The sequence below is a fragment of the Notamacropus eugenii genome, chromosome 5, assembly GCF_028372415.1.
Source record: "Notamacropus eugenii isolate mMacEug1 chromosome 5, mMacEug1.pri_v2, whole genome shotgun sequence".
In the NCBI taxonomy this organism is placed as follows: domain Eukaryota; kingdom Metazoa; phylum Chordata; class Mammalia; order Diprotodontia; family Macropodidae; genus Notamacropus; species Notamacropus eugenii.
Genome location: NC_092876.1, coordinates 191,336,691 through 191,364,196, shown reverse-complemented (window position 1 = coordinate 191,364,196; position 27,506 = coordinate 191,336,691). Strand labels below are relative to the sequence as shown.

At 37.1% G+C, this 27,506-nt stretch overlaps 1 protein-coding gene across 3 annotated transcripts in view; it reads right to left on the bottom strand.

The window, feature by feature from the left end:
- Window positions 1–27,506, bottom strand: part of SGCG (sarcoglycan gamma) — a 324,273-nt gene that overhangs the window by 78,381 nt on the left and 218,386 nt on the right. For all 3 annotated transcript variants that reach the window (XM_072611724.1, XM_072611723.1, XM_072611722.1), the window contains exon 5: window positions 21,486–21,605. In XM_072611724.1, the coding sequence (XP_072467825.1) occupies window positions 21,486–21,605 (120 nt within the window). The remainder of the gene's footprint in view (window positions 1–21,485; window positions 21,606–27,506) is intronic.

The window sequence follows — 27,506 nt, the reverse complement described above, 5'->3', positions numbered from 1 at the left end:
CAAAGATGTATTGTTACATAAATCCTGCAATTGTGTTTGGTCACGAAAGCTTTAAATATCCAAGTTGTCCTAGCCTGTATGCATGATTGCCATTCACAGTTAAAGTAAAAATTGCTCGAAGACTGTTGGTGCATCATAGTTGAACATGACTAAAATGCTTTGGTAATTTTTTATCATTTCATGATAATGATTATCAGTTCCCAAGGTAATTCATTTTTTTGTGAGGCTTGAGCATCACACTCAAATATTTCCTATCCCAGATCCTGGGAAATACAATTAGTTTTAATACCTGCTCAATGCTGAAAATGAGAAATATTATTTGAAATGTCTTACAGCACATAATCAAAAGCATGATTGATATAGAAAAAATAAATGAGGACCAGATGGAGTTAGATTTTGATCTAACTGCATAAGTCACACATTTAAGATACTATGTAATAAGACATTAGTAAGAAAAGAAAGATATATGAAATTACATATAAAAGCTAATAGAACCTAAAATTTGTTAGAAACAAGTTTTTATAATTATATGATAGATGTGATGTGCCCAAAGCAGACTAACCTGGGCATTCATTTCTGGGTTCAAATTTCAGCTCTGCAGTTACTGGATTGGTTACCTTAAGCCATTTAAACTATCCAAGTTTCAACTGACTTGTGTAAAATGAAGCTCCTAATATTTTACTTCAGTGGGTTGTAGTTAGGAAAGAGTAAGATAATAAATATGGAAAGTACTTTGAAATCACAAAACATCATCACTGTTAGTGACACATATCTTACTTCATTAGAACCACTTTTTTCCCAGAGGCAGCTAAGCGGTATAGTGGAGTTTTGAATCTGGAGTCAGAAAGATTCAAATGCAAATCCAGACCTTTATTAGCTGTGTGATACTGGAAAAGTCACTTAACCTTTGTATACCTCAGTTTCCTCAAATGTAAAATGTAAAATGCCTTCTAGTGTTGCAAAGATCTAATGAGATGATATTTGTACAGTGCTTAGCACAGTGTCTGAAACATAGTAGCCACTCAATACAGGTTTCCTTCCTCTATCTCCTTCCTTCCTTCCTTCCTTCCTTCCTTCCTTCCTTCCTTCCTTCCTTCCTTCCTTCCTTCCTTCCTTCCTTCCTTCCTTCCTTCTTCCTTCCTTCCTGCTAAAATCGATGATAAACAAACATTGTTTAAAACACAAGACACGCACTGCAATTAGTAGCAGCAGCTAGGCAGAATATGGTGGTCAAAGCATTTGGGTGGTGAGATGAAGTCACCCTGAAGACTACAGAATTAGAACACTATGAAAAACAAATGGAAAATGAATCAGAGCTGTCAAGTGGCAGCAGTAGTGAGCTACTGCTCTTCCTGAATATTTTGGCTATAGAATTTAATGGAGTTTAAAATGTCTACCTGTCATATTTTTTAGATGGATGAAGCTATCAATTTACCTTTTCATTCTAACTGGTTTATTCAATATTCATTAGATATGTTGACTATACATCTGCCTCAGTTTATGCATTGGAGGCTGTGATTCATGGGTCATTATGCTGATTCCTGTCTTGGCTCTCTCCCTGCACCTTTCCGAACCTGGGTTTTAAGGAAGATTTGCCATTTTTCTTACATCTGGACCTTTCAAACATTATTCTGAACATAACAAAGCATAATGAGTGAGACACAACATAACATAATGGTCATAAACCACAGTTGTATACTTATTTTCCCCTAATATAAAGCTTATTTTACCTAGATAAGAACCCTATCTGCTGTGCATTTAAAAAAAAGTGTGGTTGATTAGCTCCCTAAACTCAACCTCTGATTGAATCCGCTGATAACAAAGAATTCATCAAAGAAAAATCAATGACAATCAGCTTTATAACAATTTATCACTTAAAATCCATGTCAGGAACCTAGGAACAGTTGCACAGAGGGACTCAAATCTGCAATTCTTTCTAGCTGCTCACTTGGTCAGTACTTTCAAGACCACAATTATTCAATCAAGCAAAAGTTTGTTACACAGGTAGCACTTTCCTTTCCAGACAGTAATTCAATTCAAGATGCTAGAATGCTGATGATTCAAAGACAAAAACAAAATAGTCCTTGCCTGTAAGGAGCTTACAGGCTATTGAAGATACAACATGCACACACATAAATAAGAGAATCATGATCTGAAGAGCAGTAACAAAGAATAGGCCAGGAAAATTTAATCTTAAAGGAAGATAGAATGAAGAGGCAGAGCTAGGGAAAGGAGGCTTTCAGGCATTGAAGACCCTGGTAGGAGATGGGCATGTTGGACGGGAAAACAGCTGGTAGTTTGGTTTGGCTGGAGAAACAGTGTGGATAAAGGGAAGTAATATGCAATAAGAATGGAAAAATAGATTTGATTATGGAGGACCCTTAAATACCAAGCAGTAGAGGCAGTATCAAGAGGGAGCCACTGAAGGTTTTTAAATAAAGGAGAGAGAAGGAGAGGTAGGAAACCTATCTTTGAAAGTTGATTTTAGCAGTTATGTAAAGGACTCATTTGAAAGATAAGATCCTGGAAGTAGAAACCAAGTAGGAGACTATTATGTTTCAGGGATAAGCACATGGGAAAAAGATAAGTAGTTAGTATACCTTAATTATGAAAATATCATTGGTTACATAATACTACAGACAGGTAATATAATGTATATAAAACAGTAGTTTTAAAAATGGCACTACAGTTTTTCAGGGCTGAAAAGGGAGAAAAAGAAAAATCTTGTGATTATGATATTGTCATTCATTTAGTCGTATCCAACTCTTCATGACTCCATGAACCATAGTACACCAGGCCTTTCTATCCTTCACTATCTCCTGAAATCTGTCCAAGTTCATATTTGTTGCTTCTATGACACTATCTATCCACCTCATCCTCTCCTGTCCCCTTCTCCTTTTGCCTTCAATCTTTTCCAGTTTTTCCTGTCTTCTTTTTACGTAGCTGAATAATTAAGCTTCAGCTTCAGTATTTGTCCTTCCAATGAGTGATATTATTCAATTGTTTCAGTCCTGTCCAACCTTCATGACCCTATTTGGGGTTTTCTTGGCAAAGATTTTGGAATGGTTTGCCATTTCCTTCTCTAGCTCATTTTACAGCTAAGGAAACTTAGGGAACAGGGTTATGTGACTTGCCCAGGGTCACAGAGCTAGTAAGTATCAGAGGCCAAAATTGAATTCAGGTCTTCCTGACTTCCTAAGTTGAGGGATGGTACTCTATCCACTATACCATCTAGTTTTCCCTTAAAGGCAGCTAGGTGGTGCACAGGATAGAGCACCAGTGCAGGAGTCAGGAGGACCTGAGTTCAAATCTCACCTCAGACACTTGACACTCACTAGTTGTATGACCTTGGGCAAATCACTTAACCCCAATTGCTTCATCTTAGGTCATCTCCAGTCATCCTGATGAATATCTGGTCACTGGATTCAGATGGCTCTGGAGGAGAAGTGAGGCTGGTGACATGCACAACCCTCCCTCACTCAAGAAAACAAAGTCAAGTGCATATCATTACTTCTCTAATGACATGGTCTTATTCGGCAATGAAGGATGAACACACAGTTTTCCCTTCCAGTGAGTAGTCTGAATTAATTTCTTTAAGTATCAACTTATCTATTCTCCAAAAAAATCTTTTCCAGCACCACAGTTTGAAAGTGTTGATTTTGAGGTGCTCAGCTTTCTTTATAATCCAACACTCGCAGCCATATATTACTACTGGAACAAAACACAGCTTTGACTCTATGGACCTTTCTTGGTTGGCAAAGTGATGTCTTTGCTTTTAAGTTTGTTGTCCAGATTTGTCATAACTTTGCAAGGAGCAAATGTCTTTTAATTTCATGACTGCAGTCATCATCTGCAATAATCTTTGAGCCTAACATCAGAAAATCTGACACTACTTCCATTTCTTTTCCCTCTATTTCTAGCAAGTTATGGGACCAGTTACCATGACCTTAGTTTTCTTAACTTGTAATTTGACCATTATTTATTTAAACATTTTAGGCTCCAAGGGCCAATACTACAGAGGCTAGTTATCTCCTATCCATCAAGCCATCAATTAAAAAAATCCTTATTTGCCTACTATATGCGAGGCTCTGTGCTAGGCACTGATTACCATCCCTCTCATCATTCCAGTCACCTTCCTAAATGCTCATAAATGGTTTTGCACATGATTCAGGCAGTAATGCTTTACCTATAAATGCCAAGTGATAGAATGTTTGCTTATATACCTTATTTCTTCATTTGAGAAAGTGAGGAAAATACATTTGTCAAAAGTGATACACAGTGATTGGTGGGAGAGGTAACTTGGAGAAAGGTGGAACATGATTCTGAAAAAAGCAGTATTAAAGGAAATGCAACTCCTTAGGAACCACTTCCCTATGCATTAAACCTCAGGTATAATCCATTACCTTTATGCTAACCTGTGTCTTCGAATTATGCTTCAACGAATGTTGAGCATTTACTCCCTTATCATGCTTGATAGCACCTATAACTTGGTCACATTCCTGGCTAGTCCACTGCCTCCAAGCAAGCTGTTAGTAGCTTCTTTTTCCTCCTGCTGTTTTCTTGATTTTGAATCCTTGATGACATGGGCTTCACATATTATTTAACTCATGCTCAACACTTTCTAATTAGTTTGGCTTTCTCTTGAGAGTTATTTTGTTGATCTTGGAGAAGACCTTAAACCACCTTTCCTTCATTACAACCACTATTATTTTATCTTCACATTTCCAGAGAAGAAAGAGAAAATCTAGGGAAAAGTATATATTACAAGACTTTGTTTTTATCCTGTGAAAAACTCCATGTGTATCTTCAAGTCAATACACCTATCTCCTGGGAACTAAATCACCAGCTACTTACTTAAATCTTTCCTCAGGTTAGCTACAGCATAAAAGTTATTTTACATAGAATAGTAAAGGTTATGCTTTAACTAGGAAGCCAATTCCCAGGCTGATCCTTCAAAGCTAGCTACTTTTTACCAAAGGCTTTATAAAGGAGTCATATTGTTTTCCTATCTGAGCATTTTAACGTTTGAACATAACAGCTTTTTGCTTTTGTTTTTCTATCTTCAGTGTTCACTGAAGCATACGTAGTGCAGAGAGTAAGTGGACTGGTGATTTCATTGGTACTGGTAACTCCAGGTGATGAAACTTCTATCAATGAAGGTGGGCTCCTTCTCTTCAATTTATAATCTTAGAGAGCTGCCTAGGGCATAGAGATGGTAAGTGATTTGTCCTGGGCTATGTAGCTAGTTATGTACCGGAGGGCAGCCAGGTGCTAGACCTGGAATTAGGAAATGGCTTCAGACACTTATTAACTTTGTGCTCCTGGAAAAATCACTCAATCCTATTGCCTCAGTTTCCTTATCTATAAAGTGAGCTGGAGAAGGAAATGGCAAACCATTCCAGTATTTCTGCCAATAAAACCCCTCAAGAAGAGACCATGAAGAGTAGGATGTGATTGAAAAATGACTAAACAACAAATGTGTCAGAGTTTTGGGACTTGAACAGGTCTTCCTAGGTTTGTAGATATATTCAGTATAGTGTGCCCCTTCTGTGGTATAATTTTTAACTGAAGTCATGATGTACTTTCTTCATAGGTCTAAAGCTCCTTCAAGAATTATGGAAATCTTACTCCTTTCATATCAGATGAATATTTTCAATCTCATTCACATTCTGAGTTCACTTATTATAAGTACCGTCAAAGCAGTGACCTGCGTATAATTAATTCATTACTTATTTCTTATTTGCTCTATGTGCTTTGTAATAGGATATGCCTTTATGCCAATCTCTGTTAACACCTTGCTCAATGATGTAAATGTTAACTATTCAAAAACAGCTGATGAAAATCATGATGCTATACATAAAATACACAGCATGTGTCAGATGCCACACTATTAGCCTTATAAAAGATAGAAATCGGTCTTTGGTGAAAGAAAACAACTTTCCTTCAGCAGTAGATTATTTCAGGGAACACTGATGAATTTGTGCAATTTATTACACAATATCTAGAAGTGTATACCACTCAGAAGTTCCTTTAGTTTAGGTTTCATAAATTCAAGAACATTTCTTTAGATTTTTGTGCCTGAACAGCTCGCAGAGGATTTACTAGTCTCTGAGAAGGCTTTGGCAGAAGCTCTAATGTTTGTCACGTAATCAAACTTTAAATCAGCAGTGAGTTTATGCTTTTGAAAGGCCATAACTTCCCGAGCTAACTGCTATAGCTTTATTTGTGTTATTTAGAATAATACTTAGACCGATGAGAGGCAATGCCTCACATAATTACTTTAGTTTAGTTTCTTCTACTTGTTATTTTGGATGATTTAAACATTCTTTCAGTTGGAGGTCTTTGCATATTCTTAAGATTAAGCTTCCAGGGCATTTTTTTTTTTTTTGCTTATTAACCTAAATTAGACTTTAGTATAAATTAAATAAGACAACATATTTAATAATGAGTGTATTCCAGAGGGAAAAACAAATGTAAATATAAAGGCAGGTTTAATAAAGCCAGGAAATGATTTGGGACTGTTTATTGATATGTAAACAACATGGGCTCCTAGGCCCATGGGCAACACATGCTGTTGGGAAATATGGTTTCTTACAAGGTATTTTCTTTTTAGTGAACTGTTAAAGTTGCAAAGCCAACCAGACCCTCTAAGGGAAATTTGAATTACAAGTTATTCTAAAACAAGATTCCAGCTAAGGCCTTTAGATATGGAAAACTGCCATTTGTAAATCATAAGATTTTAGATATACAGGGAAAAGTACAGTTTGTAGGCCACTGTTTCTCTTTCTGCTACTCATGCCAACTGTGTCTTCATGGATAAAATACTTTATAAGTCTGGATGCAATTCTGTCTTTTGGTTTTCGAAGATGACGATCTTAATAGTGATTATTCATCTGTGGGGCAGAGTGATGCAGCACAAAGATTATTGGCTCTGGGATTGGAGGGCCTGAGTTCAAATCTCACCTCTGATAATTACTAATTATGTGATTTTTGGCAATTAACTTACCCTCCCTTATAATAACAATAATAATGATAATAACAGCTAGCATTTCTATAGAACTTTAAGAATTGCAAAGTGTTTTACGAATATTATCTCATTTGATCCTCACAACAATCCTGGTGCTATTATCTTTGTTTCTTTTACAGATGAAGAAACTGAGGCAGGCAGTTTAACTGTCTTGCCAAAGGTAACTTAGGTGGCAAGTGTCTGAGTCCAGAGTTAAACTCAGGTCTTCCTGACTATAGGTCCAACATTCTACTCATTGTACCCCTTAACTCCCCAGGCCTCAGCTTTCTCATCTCCAAAATAAGAGTTTGGGCTAGATGGCCTCTGTGGTTCTCCCTTTCTAGCTCTGGAAGCAATCCCCTCAATTATAAACTTATGATCCTATGACCTGAAAGGCCAGCATATGGCTGATAATACTTTCTACAGTGGACCCCTATGGAAACTATACCCTGATTAACATCTATAGTCCTTTATCTAAAGAGTTTGCCATCACTTGCAACTTTTCTTTTTATAATTGTGGTTGGATTAAAGTTTACTTAAACAGAGCAAGTCTATCCCTCATAGCTGTAGTGTGAGCCTGTCAGCTGGATGCTTAGTTTTTTTTTTTTCTCCCAACTACTGATGTGTTTCAGTGAATTGTCAATGGGTTTGCTTGGCTCTTTAAGAAGGATATTGGAAAAAACAAAACAAAACAAAACAAGAAACAAGCATAAAAGGGCAAGCTGGAAGGTGAAGGTCCTGAAATCTATGTCATTTGAGGTCACTGGAAATATTTAGCTTGGAGAAGAGTTGACTTTTGTTCTATACTTAAGTTGCTTATGAGACAGCTGCATGGACATGGGATTCTATTTCTGGCTTCTGTGGTAGAAGGATATAGGGGGAATGGGAGAATAAAATCATGAACTGAATTAAGGAGGATAAAGTTATGACATAAAAAGTTTGGAAGGATTTTTCCTAGTGAATTAAGTTAGAGGTTGAATTTTGGTATGATAAATTTGGCAAAATTTGAGAGAAACTGAGAAAAATTTGAAGAACAATTTCCAGGTCCAGAAACTGGATTCTATTCTGGGAGACGAGACAAGCAGAATCAAAGAGGCCATAAAAAGACTATGGAGGATTAAGGATTAGAGAATAGAATTTGATGGTATAGAGTCAAGAAGGAGAAAGTAATGGCCAAGGCAAGGCAAGTAAGAAAATGTACATGGTATAATTAGAAAGTTAAGCAAACTGATAGAGTGGATTGATGAGTGGGTCAAATTGGTGAAAGAATCAGGTGATTGGTTCATGGCTCAAAAAAAAGTAGGTTTATCTGTACCTGAGTTGTTGTTGAAACAAAGGAAAGGAATCCGAGTTGAGTTGTCAAGTTATGGAGAGGCATTTTAGGATCATTACATACCAAGGTTCTTTCATTCCCAACCCTTCTATGTTGGTTAGGCTAACTTTTTTTCCACATCAAAGGCAAGGAATCTAGCCCTAAAAGTTGATTGGTGTAGGGTGGTAAAGATTCAAGTCAGGTTTTCATTGATGCAGTTTCCTGGTGGTCATATTGTTGTAGCTTCTTCATTCTTTAAGGGCATAAATGGACCCTGCACAGCCCTCCCTCACTCAAAACAAAGTCCAGTGCAAGTCAGGTCATCATTTCTCTGATGTCATGGTCTTCTTCAAAAATGAAGGATGTATACAACAACAACTACAAAACATGAACTCGAGACTCTTCAGACTTGGTAGATGTTTAAGACATTACATCATCTTGTCCTACTGCCCAGATTTGTTTCTATACTGGATGAGGGCACTTCTATCTGAACTAAGTACTTCAGTATCCCTTCTATGCTATGGCTAAGTAACCTCTTTTTATTAACTGTTAAATGACCTATGAGTGACTCATTTCCATTCTTCTATCAATCCTAAAATACCAGGTCAAATCAGGCCTGATTTGTTAACAAGAATTGAGAAAATTAAGAACCTTTAGTTAAATGTTAGGACTGAGGTATAAACCTCATCTTTAAATAAAAAAGACTCTGGAAAGAAGCCAACATGATTGTGAAGGGCTGGTTCCTCTATATGTTGTTTTATTTCCCCCAGTCTTTAGCTCCCCCTCCCTTCAGGGACCTGCAGAGAATTTGGAACAGTGTGACTTCTTTCTTGAATCCAGAAGCCAGGAGATCAGGGTTTCTCTACTCCCTAGCCCTCACCAATATTGCCCACAAAGCACCAAGTAATCAATCTCCCCCAATGAAGACAGTAATGCAAAAGATCCTGCTGGAATCCTAACAAAGCTATCCCCAACCCCAATATCCTAACTTCCATATGGGCCTCACTGAAAACAGGAATTCCCTGCTTTGACCTCACAATAATTTTAACCACACCACAGACCCCTAGACTCAATACAGCCATTGCTTCTAGTTAGCCTCTGCCCCCAGATCCAATTCTCATGTTTAAACAGGTATGTCCATACACTCACCCACAACCACATCATCCATCTAGCCTAAGACAGGACAACAGTACCTAATTATCCATCTTGACCAGATAGGACCACTAGCTAGTCAATTAGAAAGCAGTACCACTGGGATGTAGACCAGGGTACTTGAACACTAAACCATAGAAGGGGCTTCTCCTAAGATAGAGCTTGAGCAGTAATAGTAAAGAACTGACCTAAAGTAAACTTATGACATTGAGAGGCTTATAATATTATTATCATACATAAACAACTCCCAAACCATTTGAGTTTTTCTGTATGCATAGTGGGTAATCACATGTGTAGTTCCACTGAGGCTGGGACCCCTCCCCTATTACCTAATCCCTTGACAAATCTCTCCTCCCTTTTTAATATTAATAATTTCTGTTGTGTAATCAGCATCATTACACTACAAAATTGCTTGTCTTGTCTTTTTAAATTGCTGGTTCCTCTTGGAACCCAGCCCACTTCTGAGGGGCATTAATCCTTAATAAATGCCTTCACTTGGATTTGAAGTGGTCTGAGTCTGAATTCTTTGCGACGACCCCCACAACACACCATGAAACTGCAACAACCCTTTGAGCCAAGGGTTACACATTTATATAAAATGAAAGAGAAAATCTCAACCACTATAGAGACTAGGGGAAATTGTGCAATTCTTTGCATTGAGTGTGTGATGCTTGTCTTTATGACACAACGGAGTGACTGTTATCTATATTCCAAGTCTAGGTTGATTTCCCTCTAGAGCAGAAGGTAAAGGGACTGGAAGAACACTTCTTCCCACTCCAGGTTATTAGAGAGAAGGAAAGGTTCTGAAAAGAAACTGAAGTGGTGCTTCAATGGGGGAAACAGGAAATAGGAGGTGGGGGAGATGAAGTTTTACCCTTAGTAAAATGATGAATAATGAAAGAATATTACACAGAAGGAATAGGAAAAGAAAACAACAGCTATACAGTTAGAACTTAAAGCAGATTTGAGGCTCTTTCTGAAGAGAACTGGATGTTCTAAGGAGAAAGTTCATCTAAGAATGATATAGTAGAACTACAGAAACTATTAGATGAGAAAGCATCTGGTAAGGGACAAATGAAGAAGCCAAGAGAAGTAATTGGCAGTAGAAATATTCCCTGCTTAGAGGTACTAGGCTTACTATTTGTCAGTCTGATAACAACAAAAGGTCTATAATCCAGGGTACGTATCCAAGACATAACAAAGAACCTTCCAAGACTTTTCAAAAATTCAGGACAACTACAGACTTCTGCTGATTCACAAATGGCACATCCTCAAGAAACCTAAAAAGTATTGTTAGCAATTCTGAATGACTATGTGCTATTAAAAAAATTAAGTAAATGTGGGGTGGAGTGTGGTTTAGTTATTGTTGTTCAGTCACTTCAGTTGTATCCAACTATTAGTGGCCTTCATTTAGGATTTTCTTGGCAAAGATACAGGAGTTGGCCATTTCCTTCCTCAGTTTATTTTACAAATGAGGAAACTGAGGCAAACAGGGTTACATGACTTGCCCAGGGTCACACAGCTTGTAAGTATCTGAGGCCAGATTTGAATTTAGGAAGATCAATCTTCCTGACTCTGGACCCAGGACTCTATCCACTGTGACACTTAGCTGCCATGGAATATGGTACTATATGTATTAAGAACACAAAATTATGTTGAGGAAATCCAGGAATCAAAGGTGAGGGGAAAGGGGACCCATGACAGATGGTGAAAAGAGGTTGAAACAAATGATTTAATCATTGGATTATACTACAGACCTCCTGTATAGAAAGGGGAAATAAGAGTTTGAAAAACAGATAACTAGTCTGGCAGAGAGGCATGATATAACAGTGACAAAGAGCTTCAATTATCCAGACAAAGAGGAGTTAATAACTTCATGACTTTCTTTACTGATAATTTCATTCTTCAAAAATGGAGGAACCATCAAGGGGAAATTCTATTTTTAATCTGATTCTCACTAATAGATAGAAACTGGTTGCTGGAATAGAAATGACGGTAATCTCGCAGAAAATAATCACTTCATCCTATAGTTAAAGAGGAGAGGAAATCTAAGCATGTCTGATGTGCACCTTAGATGTGACACAAGCAAATTTCAAAAAAATTGAGAGAAAAGATATGATTCCATGGAGTAAAATGCAACAAAGGAATTCAACCCAGGAAGGATGGGAGATGCTCAAGATTCTGAAGACATAAAGGGAAACAAGTCCAGGGAGAAAGGAAAAAATGAGATTTGTGCGAAGAGAGTAGTATGAATGAAAGGGAACTTACCACCAAATTAAATCTTAAGAAAGCAATGTACAGAATGTGGAAGCAATGACAAGTAACAGATGATGAGTATAAGTACCTATTATGATCCTGTAAAAGTAATGTGAGGGATACTAAAGATTAGAATGAGTTGAGACTGGCAAAGAAGGGTAAGGACAAAAAAAGAGGAAAAAGAAAGATCAAAGAAAGGACAGCTTTTTTGGGGGGTTGGGCAGGACAGGGATAAGTGATGATTGATATTAAGAAGAACTGATCAATTTGAAGTCTTTTTAAAATTATTTTTTATTTTTAATGTTCTACAATCACTACCATAAAACTTAGATTCTTTTCCCCCCTTACCTACCCCCCACAACCCCCCTCCCTCCCCAAGACGGCATACAATTCTATATAGGATTTACACATACATTCATTCCTATTGAATACATTTTCACTATAGTCACCTGCTATGTAGAAGAACTAAAATAAATGGGAGAAATCATATAACAAACCAAAACATAATACACATACAACACACACAGACACACATATGATCTGCTACATTCTGCAATTGAATTCCATAGTTCTTTCTCTGAATGTGGAAAGCATGTTACCTTAGAATACCATTGGGAATTTTTTTTTATGTCCTTGCATTTGCTATGAAGAAGTCTACCAGAAAAACTCTCACACTGTGGTTGTTGCTGTGCACAAAGTTCTCCTGGTTCTGCTCCTTTCACTCAGCATCAGATTGTATAAGTCTTTCCAGGCCTCTCTGAAGTCTTCTTGTTCATCATTTCTTATGGTGCAACAGTATTCCATCACATTCATATACCATAATTTATTCAGCCATTCTCTGATGGACATCCCCTTGTTTTCCAGTTTTTGGCCACTACAAAGAGTGCTGCTATAAATATTTTTGTACATATGGGACCCTTTCCCATTTTTATGATCTCCTGGGGATACAGTCCTGGAAGTGATATTGCTGGGTCAAAGGGTATGCACATTTTTGTAGCCCTTTGGACATAGTTCCAAATCACTTTCCAGAATGGTTGGATGAGATCACAACTTCACCAACAATGAATTAGTGTTCCAACTCTCCCACATCCTCTCCAACATTTATCATTCTCCTGTTCTGTCATTTGCCAATCTAATAGGTGTGATGTGGTACCTCAGAGTTGTTTTGATTTGCATCTCTCTAATCAAAAGTGATTTAGAGCATTTTTCATATGATTATAGATATCTTTAATTTCTTCCTTTGAAAATTGCCTGTTCATATCCTTTGACCATTTATCAATTGAGGAATGACTTGTATTGTTGTACATTTGTCTCAGTTCTCCATATATTCTAGAAATGAGGCCTTTATCCCTGAGATTAGCTGTAAAAATTCTTTCGCAATTTACTACATCTCTCCAAATTTTGGTTGCACTGGGTTTGGTTGTGCAAAAACTTTTCAGTTTAATGTAATCAAAATTCTCCATCTTGCACTTCATAATGCTTTCTCTCTCTTGTTTAGTCAAAAATTCTTCCCTTCTCCATAAATGTGATAAATGCACTATTTCTTGCTCCTCCAGTTTGTCCATGGTATCAATCTTCATACCTAGATCATGTACCCATTTGGACTTTATTCTTGTGTACGGTGTCAGGCATGGGATTATGCTGAGTTTCTGCCACATTGCTATCCAGTTTTCCCAGAAATTTTTGTTGAACAGTGAGTTCTTATCCCAGAAACTTGAGTCCTTGGGTTTATCAAACAGGAGGTTGTTATATTCCTTGCCTACTGTGTCTTGAGTACCTAGCATATTCCACTTGTCTACCCTTCTGTTTCTCTTGTCTACCTTTCTGTTTCTTAGCCAGTACCGGGTGATTTTGATAACTGCTGCTTTATAAAACAATTTGAGATCTGGTAGCACTAGGCCACCTTCCCTAGCATTTCTTTTCATTAGTCCCTTTGATATTTTGGACCTTTTGTTCTTCCAGATGAATTTTGATATTATTTTATCCAACTCTTGAAAATAATTATCTGCTAGTTTAATTGGTATGGCACTAAATAAGTAAATTAATTTAGGTAGAATTATCATTTTTATTATATTGGTTTGGCCTACCCATGAGCAACTGATGTTTTTCCACTTACTTAGATCTGACTTTATTTGTGCAATAATGTCTTGTAATTGTGTTCATATAGTCCCTGGGTTTGTTTTGGCCAGTAAGCTTCCAAATTTTATAGTGTCTACCCTAGCTTTAAATGGAATTTCTCTTTCTATCTCTTGCTGTTGGGCTTTGTTACTAATATATAGGAATGCAGAAGATTTGTGCGAGTTTATTTTGTAACCTGCAACTTTGCCAAAGTTATTTATTATTTCAAGTAGTTTCCTTCATTTTCTTTATCTTGTCAAATTGCTACAGCTAACGTTTCTAGTACCACGTTGACTAATAGTGGTGATAATGGACATCCTTGTATCACCCCTGATCTTACTGGAAATGCATCTAGCTTATCTCCATTGCATATAATGCTTGCTGAAGGTTTTAGGTAGATATTGCTTATTATTTTATGGAAAGTTCCCTTTATTCCTATGTTCTCAAGCGTTTTTAACAGGAATGGGTGTTGTATTTTGGCACCTTTTTCAGCATCTATTGAGATAATCATGTGGTTTTTGTTAGTTTTGTTGTTGATATGATTGATAACGCTAATAGTTTTCCTAATATTGAACCAGCCCTGCATTCCTGGTATGAATCCTATGTGATCATAATGTATTATTCTTGTGATAAGATGCTGTATTCGTTTTGCTAAAAATCTTATTTAAAATTTCCACATCTACATTTATTAGAGAAATTGGTCTATAATTTTCCTTCTCTGTTTTGTCTCTTTCTGGTTTAGGTATCAAAGCCATATTTCATAATCATAAAAAGAATTTGGGAGTACTCTTTCTTCCCCAATTTTCCAAAATAGTCTATAAAGTATTGGAGTTAACTGGTCTTTAAATGTTTGATAGAATTCACTTGTAAATCCATCTGGCCCTGGAGATTTTTTCCTAGAGAGTTTATTGATGGCTTGTTCAATTTCTTTTTCTGAGATGGGTTTGTTTAAGTATTCAACTTCCTCTTCTGTTAATCTGGGCAATTTGTATTTTTTAAAATACTCATCCATCTCATTTAGATTATCGAATTTGTGGGCATAAAGTTGGGCAAAGTAATGTCTAATTATTGTTTTAATTTCCTCCTCATTGGAGGTGAGTTCACCCCTTTCATTTTTGATATTAGTAATTTGATTTTCTTCTTTCTTTTTCTTAATCAAATTGTCCAAAGGTTTATCAATGTTATTAGTTTTTTCATAAAACCAACTGTTGATTTTATTTATTAATTCAATAGTTTTCTTAATTTCAATTTTATTAATCTCTCCTTTGATTTTCAGTATTTCTAATTTGGTATTTACTTGGGGATTTTCAATTTGTTCTTTTTCTAGCTTTTTCAGCTGCATGCCCAAGTCATTGATCTCCTCTTTCTCTATTTTATTTATGTAGGCATTCAAAGATATAAAACTTCCATAAGAACTGTTTTTGCAGTATCCCATAAGATTTGGTAGGTTGTCTCATTATTGTCATTCTCTTGAATGAAGTTGTTGATTGTTTCTGTGATGTGTTGTTTAACCCACTCCTTCCTTAGGATTCGATTATTTAGTTTCCAACTGATTTTTGGCTTATCTTTCCATGGCCTTTTATTACATATAATTTTTATTGCATTATGATCTGAGGTTGCATGGATTATCTCTGCTTTTCTGCACTGGATTGTGAGGTTTTTATGTCCTAGTACATGGTCAATTTTTGTATATGTGCCATGTAACACTGAGAAAAAGGTATATTCCTTTCTATTCCCATTCAGTTTTCTCCAGAGATCTATCATATCTACCTTATACAGAGTTTTATTTACCTCCTTAACCTCTTTCTTGTTTATTTTGAGGTTAGATTTATCAAGTTCAGAGAGGGGGAGGTTGAGGTTCCCCACTAGTATAGTTTTGCTGTCAATTTCTTCCTTCAACTCCTCCAACCTCTCCTCTAAGAATCTGGATGCTATACCACTTGGAGCATACATGTTTAGTAATGATATTGCTTCATTGTGTATGGTGCCTTTAAGCAGGGTACAGTTTCCTTCTTTATCTCCTTTGATTAGGTCTATTTCTGCTTTTACTTTGTCTGAGATTAGGATTGCTACTTCTGCTTTTCTTACATCAGCTGAAGCACAATATATTCTGCTCCAACCTTTGACCTTTACCCTGTGTGTATCCCCCCATTTCAAATGTGTTTCTTGTGAACAACATATTGTTACGTTATGACTTTTAATCCATTCTGCTATCTGTCTCTGTTTTATGGGAGAGTTCATTCCATTCACATTCACAGTTATGATTACAATCTGTGTATTTCCCTCCATCCTCTTTCCCACCATCTGTGCTTTTAGTTCTCCCATCTCCTTTCCCCTCCTCAATAGTTTTCACTTTTCACCATCACCTCCTGCAGTTTTCCCTTCCTTCTTTTAGCCCCCTCCCTTTTACTCCCCTTTACTCTTACTGCTTCTTCCCTCCCTTTTAGCTTCCCCTCCCCTTTCTTCCCTCTTCCCCTTCTACTGCCTATAGAGCTAGTTAGAATTATATACTTAAGTTTATTGTTCCCTCCTTGACCCAAATCAGATGACAGTACCTCTCAAACAATGCTCATCTCCCTCTCCTCTTTCCCTCTACTATAATTTTGTACTTCTTCCTGTGATGTAATTTACCATTTTCTGCTTCTTCCTTTTCACACTTCCTGTTACAATCCATTTGCATCCTTAAATCATATTTTTAACATGACATCATTTACTTTATACCCTCTATGTATATCCCTTCTATATTTCATAATAGATGTACAATTCTCAAGATTAACAGGTATCATCTTCCCTAATAGGGAGGTAAACAGTTTGGTCAAATTGAGTAACAAGTTTTTGTTTTGTTTTTTTCCCCCTGTTTACCTTCTTTTGCCTCTCTTGAGACCTGCATTTGAAGATAGAATTTTCTATTAAGTTCTGGTGTTTTTGTCAGGAACGTCTGGAAGTCCCTTACTTTGCTGAATGACCATCTCCTTTCCTGAAATGTTATGCTGAACTTTCCTGGATAACTGATCCTTGGTTGTAGTCCCAGCTCCTTTGCCTTACAGAATATCGAATTCCAATTCCTTTGATCTTTTAATATAGAAGCTGCAAGGTCCTGTGTGATCCTGACTGTAGCTCCTCGATATTTGAATGGTTTCTTTTTGGCTGCCTGTAGTATTTTCTCCTTCACTTGATAGTTCTGGAACACACAATATTTCTTGTGGTTTTGAGTTTGGGATCTCTTTTGGGAGGTGAATGGTAAATTCTTTTGTCCTCTGGATCTAGCACTTCTGGGCAGTTTTCCTTGATGATTTCCTGGAAGATATTGTCCAGACTCTTTTTCTTTTCATCGTGGCTTTTTGGCAGGCCAATAATTCTTAAATTTTCTCTCCTGCATCTACTTTCCACTCTGTTCTTTTTCCAGTTATATATTTTACATTTTCTTCTATCTTTTCATTCTTTAGATTTTGTTTGCCTGATTCTTGCTGTCTCACAGAGTCATTAGTTTCTACTTGTCCAATTGTAATTTTTATCAAATTGTTTTCTTCAGTTAACTTCTGCATCTCCTTTTCCATCTGTCCAATTGTTCCTTTTAAGGGGTTATTTTCTCCAGTTAATTTTTGTACTTCTTTTTCCATTTGTCCAATTTTCCCAGTTAGGTTTTGTTTCTCCTTTTCCATTTGTTCAATTTTCCTTTTTAAAGAGATGTTCTCATCATTTGAATTCTTTTGATGTGAATTCTTTTTTCATACTTTTAAAATCATTTTGCGGTTTTTCTATTTCCTTTTTTACCTGTTCCATGAGAGCTGTTTGTGCATGCAAGCAGTTCATAGTCCCTTCTGAAGTTTCAGATGGAAGTACAGTCTTACTACTGAACTCTTTGTTATTTGTGTTTTGGTCTTTGTCCCCACAGAAAGATTCCATGGTTTTTTTACTCTTATTTTGCTTTTTCTTGTTCATGATGGTGATTGTGTGTGGTAGCTTCTGGTTCTTTCAATTAGAAGCCGCAGAACTTGGTGCTGAGTTGACTTGTGTGTAAAAGCTAAGAGCAGGTGTCTTTTTATCTTTTTGTTTTGTGTTTCCCCTATCAGCCCTGGGGTTAGCTTGTTAAGTGTGGGGGAAGGGTAGTCTGGTCACAGGAGATCTCCTCAGCTGAACTGAGGCAAAGGCAAGCTCAGGGGATGATGATCCCAGCTGCCCTATTGTCTTCCCATTTTCCCTGGAGTGCTGAGGCACACCTAGATCCTAGTGCAAGTTTCCACCCCTCCTGGGGCTCCTCTCCTAGCATTGAGGCTTGTCTGGGTCCTAGTGTGAGTTTCTATCACCCTGGGGTCCCTCTTTTTCTGGTTCACCTCTGCTACAGTAGGAGGAATCCCCCCTTAGCTATTTTCCTAGACTCAGGTGTTATAAGACTATTTGCCCCCTCTGCTGTTCCCAATGATCCAGGATTTTTCTGGGGAAATATTTTATGGTTCTTTTGAGGTCATCAAGGGGGGAGGAGAGAACATTTACTTATCACTCTGCCATCCTGGCTCCCGGAAGTTCAAGTATGTGACTTATGACATTTAATCTGTGGGCTGAATGTCTCAGGAGCTGCTGCACCTGATATATGGGGCTGAGCAGTTGTCACTCACTTGGCTCTGTTGGTCTCTCACCCTGGGCTGCACCTCTGCAAGTTCTGCCTGCTGCTGTCTCAGGTCTCCCCTTCTCCTGCTGTGCTGTGCTGGACGTGCTGCACTGTGTGCTGTGGTCTCATCCCCGCAGAACAGATCCTTCCCATCGACCTTCCAGTCTGTCCTGGGTTGTGAATCTGCCACAGTCTGTCTCCTGTTGGATTCTGCACCTCCAAAATTTGGTCAGATTCTTTTTTTAGAGGTATCTGAAGGAGTTTGTCTAAGAATTTAGGTGAGCTGTTACTCTCACTCTGCCATCTTGGCTCTTCCCCAACACTAAACCCAAATTGAAGTCTTTCTATAGAGTTTGATAGAACTTCCAGACCTTGTGATCCTTAGTCAAGCCTTTAAGAACTCAGAATTTCTAATTTCTATTCCACAAGGTAACAGAGTGAGATTCTAGTGGAAAGTTCATCCATATATCATTGGATTGTCTATTATTCAAATGAAAGAATTAAAAGTAGCTTCTAGTTTTGTGTTCCTAATAAGAATCTGAGATTGTACCTAAATGGGGTTTACCTTTTGCATGATGGTACATAACTTCTTTCCAACTGATTATTTATTATAGTTTGATATAGGGTAACTAGGTGGCACAGTGGATAGAGTCCTGCGTCTAGAGTTAGGAAGACTTATCTTCATGAACTCAAATCTGGCCTCAGATGTTTACTAGCTGTGTCATCTTGGGCAAGTAACTTAACATTATTTCCCTCAGTTCCTCAATTGTAAAATGAGCTGGAGAAGGAAGTGGCAAACCACTCTCTGTATCTCTGCCAAGAAAAACTCAGACAGGGCCTTGAAGAGTCAAAAATGATTGAAAAATGACTAAACAACAATAAAATAGTTTGGTCTCAAATTACTCCATGGTATTTTCTGCTAAGCTGGGAAAATTTTCCAAATATACAAAATGTACTCTGACACTAGTTTTTAGGCTCCCTCTCTCATTCCAGGATAGACTCTGTATTCCCATTGTCCAGCACATACTAGATGCTAAATAAATGTTTGTGAAATCAAACTGCATGGTTCCACAATGGAAGAATACCCCAATTGTGTCATTTCACGAAATGATCATGAAAAGGTCAGACAAGGCCTCATCAATGTTCCTGGGTATAACTTTACAATCCTCACTGGAATAAGTGTGCTGGAGCCACCTTGAACAAACTCTGGAGAATCAATTGTTAAATTTTAGTGTGAGCATTTACATCTTGGAAAACTGGAGCTTGATACATTGTTTTGCTGATTGTCCAGACTTCAGAAAGTGATGGTGAATATGTTAACAATACAGATTAAGCTTAAAAGTGTGTTAAGTGTACATTTTTTACCCCAGAGAAGCAGTTATGAAACATTTACTCCCCTGAGAGGAATCCATTAGCTCTTCAGCCAGCCCATTCTTCTAGATATCTTGTTAGGAAGTGTTTCCTTATATCAAGCCTAAAACTGCTTCTCTAGGACATCCAATAGTTGCTCACTGTTCAGCTTTCTGAGTTGAAGAAGGACATGCCTAATTCCCCTTCCATAATATTTAAAGACAACTCTCATATCTCCTCCTAGTCTTCTCTCCTCTTCACTTTCATGAACTCAAGGCTCTTCACCATCTTGGTTGTCTTCTTCTGGATCTTTCTGACTTACCAATGTCCTTTCTAAAAATTGGACCAGATCTGAATTCCAGGAAGTCCAGATCTTATCTGACAAGGTCAGAGTACAATAGGATTATTACCTTATTCCTGGATACCACGACTTTCTTAAAGTAGTCACTGAAACTTCTTTGGCAGCTATAACAAATGACTGCCTCATATTGAATGTGCAGTTCATTAAAGCTCCCAGTGCCTCTCCCCATCTTGTACTTCAAGTTTAATTGTTTAAATCCAGTTAAATAACTCTACTTTTTTCCTTATTAAATTTACTTTTATTTGATTCAAGCCAGTGTTCTAACCCATCAAGATTATTCTCTTTGTGGCATCATTGAATGTGATAACCATTATATCTATACATTTATCCAATTCATTGAATAAAAAATGTCAAGCATTATAGAGTGAAGCACAGACCACTAAGGTCCACCACTGGATAAACTAGAGCTGTCACTACACTACTGGAAAAGATACCCAGGTCTTTGCATGATCACTTGTGGGAAGCAGATCAGCTAGATGTCATGCTATTCAATTCTTGTATAGAAATAATGAGGCATATCTACCCCCTCACCATTCTACACACAACTATGGAGGCCTGACCTTGGGGGTTTTCATTATGAGACCCAGATCTGTGAAGAATATTTGTTAGAACCTAGGATTACAGAAAGGCTATTAGAGGTTATAGAGTCCAACTCACTTATTTTGTAGATGAGAAATGAAGACCTAGAAAGGTTAAGTGACTTACACAAGTCCAGATGGGTAGTAAGGAGTGGAGCTGAGATTTGAACTCTAGGTCCTTTGCTTTAAATCCATCACTTTTTATACTACACCATTTTACCTTCTGGAAGTTCAATGCCAAATACATAATCAAAGGATCCTTTATGATTTCTCATTCTTTATAGTCCTAAATGTCCTATTTATTAGGCTCCCTGACCACTTGCAAAGGCCAGCCCTATAACAGGGAAAGTGAAAGTATAGGAAATATGAATGGATGATGAAGTGGGGAAACAAAAGGTACCTGGAATGTCACTTGGAACAGATATATGCATGTTATCAAAAGATGAGAAATCTGTGGGGAAGTTAAATAGGAAAAGATAAAAAGATGATAGGCTAGTAGGAGGGGGGAAAGCTCATATACAAAAAAATGGTTTAAAGAGAACCTCAAAAAATTTTATAACTAATTCCAGTTATGAAGAGGGGAAAAAGAGGAACCACCATCACTAAAAACAGTTACTAAAAGATTTTTCTCATTTTCTGTAAATATGGTAAGTGAGTAAAAGTGTGCCTTGCTTTTGCAAAGCACATGTATGGTTCAGTTACTAGCTGTGTGACCCTCTGGTTTTTCCTCAGATGCCACAAACCTGTTACTCGAAGTTTATCTGTCCCAACCACAACTTCCTTTTCATCGACTGTAAACAGAGGCCGGCCATCCTTGGAGTTGATCTGGAATTGCTGACTGTGGACTTCTACCATTTTGGGACCTGAAGAATATATTACAATATTTAATTAGTAAATAAACAGATGCAATGCAATTCGAGCATTCACAGAAGCCAGATCCACCAGCCAATTCCAAATTATTTGCAATTTAATTGTCCTCACTAGCCATGGTGTATGCTAATTTTGCTAAGGTCCAAGCCTTTCTAGGTAATTATAGTTTCTAAATAGAAAGATAAAATGTAGTTCAAATGTAATCCTTGCTGAAAATACTAATACATTATCAATTTATGGATTGTTGTTTTTTTTTAGTTTGTCATTTCTTGCAAAAGAAAAAAGCTACCTAGTTCTATTCAGCATTATTAGAAATTAGAGAGGTGCAGTGGATAGAGTGCTAGGCCTGAAACCAGGAAGAAATGAGTTCAAATACAATCTCAGACACTTTTTAGCTGGGTGACCCAGGGCCAGTCACTTAAACATTGTCAGTTTAAGTTTCCCTATCTGTAAAATAGAAATAACAATACCTCCTAGATATGTTGAGTATAAAACAAGATGTTTAAAGCACTCTGTAAACCTTAAAGTCCTATATAATTATTATTTGTTACCATTTTGTGTTTGTATTCCTTTGTAAAGATTTTGCCTTCTGGAATGTCAAGTTTAGGAGTGTGCTTTACAAATTGTGAGAAAATCATTAAGGAATAATCAATAAAGAGGCAGCTATCCTAGACTCTAATCTGGTCATCTGCATGGACAAGGGGAGAGTTCTGATCATTTGATCCTCTTCCAGTTCCACACAGTACTTTCTGGTTATGTGTTAAGATGAAGGAAATTGTTTCAAGTTCTTTCTGGAGTTATTTTCAAACATCTGGGGTATGTTTTACATACTTGCAAATGAAGGTCATCATTACTTTCGGACTTAACCAATGCTGTTGTTTTTGTCTTTGTAAATGAAAGCTATCTTCAGACTGGAAAGGGTAGAATAAACATCATTAAGAGGGAATTGAAGCCTGAGGTAAGAAAGGATATTAAGAGGGTACCATGCCACTTTAATGGAATGCAAGTCTTCAGGCCTTTTAAGAGGCTCCAGGTAATTTTTACTGATATTTTCCTACTCCCTCTTCTGGTGCTATCTAGAAAAAAAGGCTTCAGAAAAGAGAGATTATGGGCTACATGCCTAAATTGAGGTAACACCCTTGATTTTCCTCCCCTGCCACCTCCAAGTTGATGGTAGTTGAATCTGACATAGAACTTCATGCACTAAAGGTACAATTTTGCCTGCAGTCCTTAGGAGGGAATGAGGAACAGGTTTTAGAGATTCTATTCAGAATCTCTAGCTAGATATGTTAGCCATTTGTCCATGATCCTGGAGAACTTGAGTAACCTCTCTAGGTCATCTGCAGAATAAAAGGACTGGACTAGATAGTCTGTGAGGGCCTTTTGAGCTCTAGATCTATGATCCTAATATCCCAGGAAGAACAAAGGATTTTAATGTAGATTCTCTCATTTTGTCCTCTTCAACAATCCTCTTTAGCAATCCTTTGAGCAGGGCAGGTACAATAATACTCATATTATACACACACACACACACACACACACACACACACACACACACACACACACACACGGAATATGAGGTTAGCTACCCAACTGGTAAATAGGAGTACAAAGATTCAGGTTCTTGTTGTTTTGACTCCAAGTCCAACATTCTTTTATTTTTTATAGTTCAATTTTATTTTATTTTCAGTTCTGAATTTTCTCCCTCCTTCCTTCCCCTTAAGAAGGCAAGAAAAACAAAACTTATCACAAATGTGCATAGTCATGCAAAACAAATTCCTGTATTAGTCATGTCAAAAAAAGGAAGAAAATAAAACAAAGAAAAGAAAATAAGCTTCAGTCTGTACTCTGACTCCATCATTTCCTAATATGGAGGTGGAAAGAACGTTTCATTATGAGTCCTTTGGAACTGTGGTTAGTTATTGCTTTAATCAAAGTTACTAAGTCTTTTCTTAATTAATTTTTTAATTAATTAAGCTTTTTTTGGGTTACATTTTAAGTTCTAAACTCTCTCCCTCCCTCATCACCCTGCAATAGAGAACGCCATCATCTCTGTCTCTCTCTCTCTCTCTCTTACACACACACACACACACACACACACATACACACACATACACACACACATGCACACACACAGAGTATACTTTTTCTGGAGGTGGATAGCATCTTCCTTCATAGGTTCTACAACTACAACAAGTTGACTTGAATATTTGTATAACAGAATGACTTAATCATGTACAGGTATTCTTCAAACAATATTGCTGTTATTGAATACAACAGTCTCTTGATTCTGCTCATTTCACTCATTGTTTCATGCAAGTCTTCTCATGCTGCTTTTCTAAAATTAACCTGCTCATCATTTCTAACAACACAGTAATATTCCATTAATCATCATCTACCACAACTTGTCTAGCCATTTCCCAAATCATGGTATTTCCTCAATTCCCAGTTCTCTGCCACCACAAAGAGAGCCGCTATAAATATTTTAGAACATATAGGTTTTTTTCCTTTTTATCTGATCACCTGGGGAAACAGACCTAATAGTGTTATTGCTGTGTCAAAAGTATACATAGTTTTATAACTCTTTGGACACAATTCCAGATTCCTTTCCAAAATGACTGAATTAGTTTACATCTCCACAGACAGTGTATTAGTGTACTACTTTATTCACATTTCCTCTAACATTTGTCATTTTCCCCTTCAGTCATTTTAGCCAATCTGATAGGTGAGAGATGATATCTCAGACTTGTTCTAATTTGCATTTCTCCAATCAATAGTAGAGCATTTTTTTATATGGCTATGTATAGCTCTGATTTCCTCATCAAAAAACTGCCGGTTCATATCCTTGTCCTTTTATCAATTAGGGAATGACTCATAACTTATAAATTAAACTCTGTCTCTCTCTATATACTCTTTATATATTTGAGATATGAAATCTTTATCCAAGAAACTGTCTATAAATTTCCACCCCTAATTTCCTGTTTTCATTCTAATCTTGGCTACATTGGTTTTATTTGTACAAAACCTTTCTTATTTAATGTAATCAAAATTATCCTTTTTATATCTCTCAGTGCTCTCTATCTCTTATTTTTTCATAAATTCTTTTCCTATCCATATGTCTGATATGTAATGTTCCATGTTCTTCTAATTTATTTATGATATATCCCTTTATATCTAGGGCGTATATCCATTTTGGACTTACCTTAGTTAAATGGTATAAAATATGACTAATTTCTGCCAGACTGCTTTCCAGTTTTCCTAACAATTTTTTACCAAATAGTGAATTCTCATCCCCCAAGCTACTAAGTCTTTCAAAGTTGATTATCTTCACAATATCATTGTTACTGTATAATCTGTTCTTCTGGTTCTGCTCATTTCACTTTACATTAATTATTTAAGTCTTCCCAGGTTTTTCTCAAACCATCACCTTCAGAATTTCTTATAGCACAATAGTATTCCATCACATTCACATAATATAACTTACTTAACCATTCTGCAATGGATGAGCAATCCCTCAGTTTTCAATTCTTTGCCACCACAAAAAAGCTGCTATAAATATTTCTGTACATTTGATCTTTTTCTTTTCTTTGATCTTTTTTGAGATATAGACCTAGTAGCAGGATTGCTGAGTCAAAGGTATGCACAATTTAATAGCATGTTGGCCTTGTTTTCAAATTGCTTTCCAGAATGGACAGACTAGTTCACAGCACCAACAATAATGCATTAGTGTACCTGTTTTCCTGGATCCTCTCCAGAACTTGTCATTTTCCCTTTTTTGTCACCTTAGCCAATTTTATGGATTTGAGGTGTTTCCTCAGAGTTATCCTTCACTTTTTATGAAGTTGTGACTTCACTTTCCTCCCTCTTCAGCTTCAAGTTGAGTTAGCTATTTCAACTCTACATGATCTTCTTCTCTTCAATTGCTGGTCCCCCCTTGTCCTATTACTGTTCTTTTGCCACATCTCAGCCCTGGATTCCTCCCATCATCTACCTCCTCCATTCCTACTCACCAGCTGCTGAACAAAGATGGAGGATAGTCAATTTCCTTGCCAAGTCTATCCCTACTCCAGGTCATCCTGCACTCAGCTGTCAATTTGATATACCTAAATTGTAGATCTGACCATCTCCCTATTCAGTAAACTCTAGTGGCTTCCTATCACCTCTAGGATTAAATATGATATCCTATGTTTGGTGTTCAAAACCCTGGATAACCCTCCCTCTCCCCTTTCCAGCTTATACTATAAATCTTCCACGTACTCTGAAATCCAGTGACAATGACTTCCCTACTGTTCCTAGTACAAGGCATGCCATTTTCCTAATCCATGTATTTTCACTGGCTGTCCCCCATACCTGAAATTTTCTCTTACCTCATCTTAGCCTAGTCATTTCCTTGACTTCCTCCAAGTCTCAGTTAAAATTCTACTTTATATAGGAAGTCTTTTCTGATATCCCTTAATCCCAGTGCCTTTCCTCTATTGATTAAAATTTCCAATTTATCTTGTATATGACTTGTTTATACATAGTTATTTGCATGTTCTCTCCTGCAATAGACTGTGAGCTCCTTAAGAGCAGGGACTATACATTGCTTTTGTATTCTCACCACTTGGTAAAGTACTTAACACATAATCGGTACTTCTTAATTTTTTATTGACTGACAGTCATGATGACTATGCATATTATGTTGTCCAGCGTCAACTGAGCTCACACTGCAGCAAAGCAATCCTTTTATTCCTCCCAAATTGATTCCCTATCTCATTCCCTACATAAGTTATTACAAACTTTCTCTTCTCTCCTTGAATGTCAACCCACATCCTTTTCCATCTCTCTCTCTCTGTCAAGGACCTGGGCTCTTACATTACTGGAAAAGTTGAGATAATTCAACATGAGCTCCCTCAATAACTTCCATTTTCTTCAACTCAAAATACCTAGACATCATCTTCAACTTTCAACTCTTTCCCGCTAGTCTTTGACAAAAAGGTGACCCATCTTTCCAAATTTAAGCCTTCTACATGTGATCTCATCACCTCCTATTTTCTCCAGAAGTTTATATCTTTCATTATTCTCTTTTTTTTCTTGAATCTCCAACTTCTCCCTATCAATTGACCATTTCTCTAGTGAACTCAAACATTTCCAAATCTCTCCTATCCTTAAACTATCTTCGCTGGATCCTACCAACTTCTTAAATAATCATTTTACATTTCTTCTTTCTCAAATCCATGAAAAAGTTAACTAGACTCACTACCTCTACTTCCTTTCTCTTCAACCCTTTACAATCTGGTTTATGATGTCATCATTAAACTGCTTTATCCAAAGTTAGCGATGATCTCTTTATTGACAATGCTGATGCTCACCTCTCAATTCTAATCCTTCTTGACTTATCTACTTAATTTGACACTGTTAACCCTCTCTCTTCATGGAATTTCTCTCCACTGGGTTTTCTTCACACTTTTCTCTCCTGGTTTACTTTCTGTCTTCCTAATTGATCCATCCTAATCTCCTTTGCTAAGTAATCATCCATATTATGCCCCCTAACCATAGGGTTGCCTAGGAGTAATGTCTTATGCCTTCAGTAACCACATCAGATTCTATGTGTTTAACTATCATCTCTATGCAGGTGACTCCCAAATCTATACATTCAACTTCAATATCTCCTCTCAGCCTCTGTCGTACATCACCAATTGCCTATAGGGCATTTCAAACTGCATGTTCTGGGGACATCATAACTCAGCATATGAATAACTGAGCTCATTTTCTTCCTCCTCCTAAATCCTCTCCTTTTACCAATTTTCCTGTTTCTACTGAAAGCACCATCATCTTTCCAGAGTCTTACAGTTGTGACCTCCACATTGTTCTCTACTCCTTACTCTCCCTCGACCCATGTATATAGTCACCAA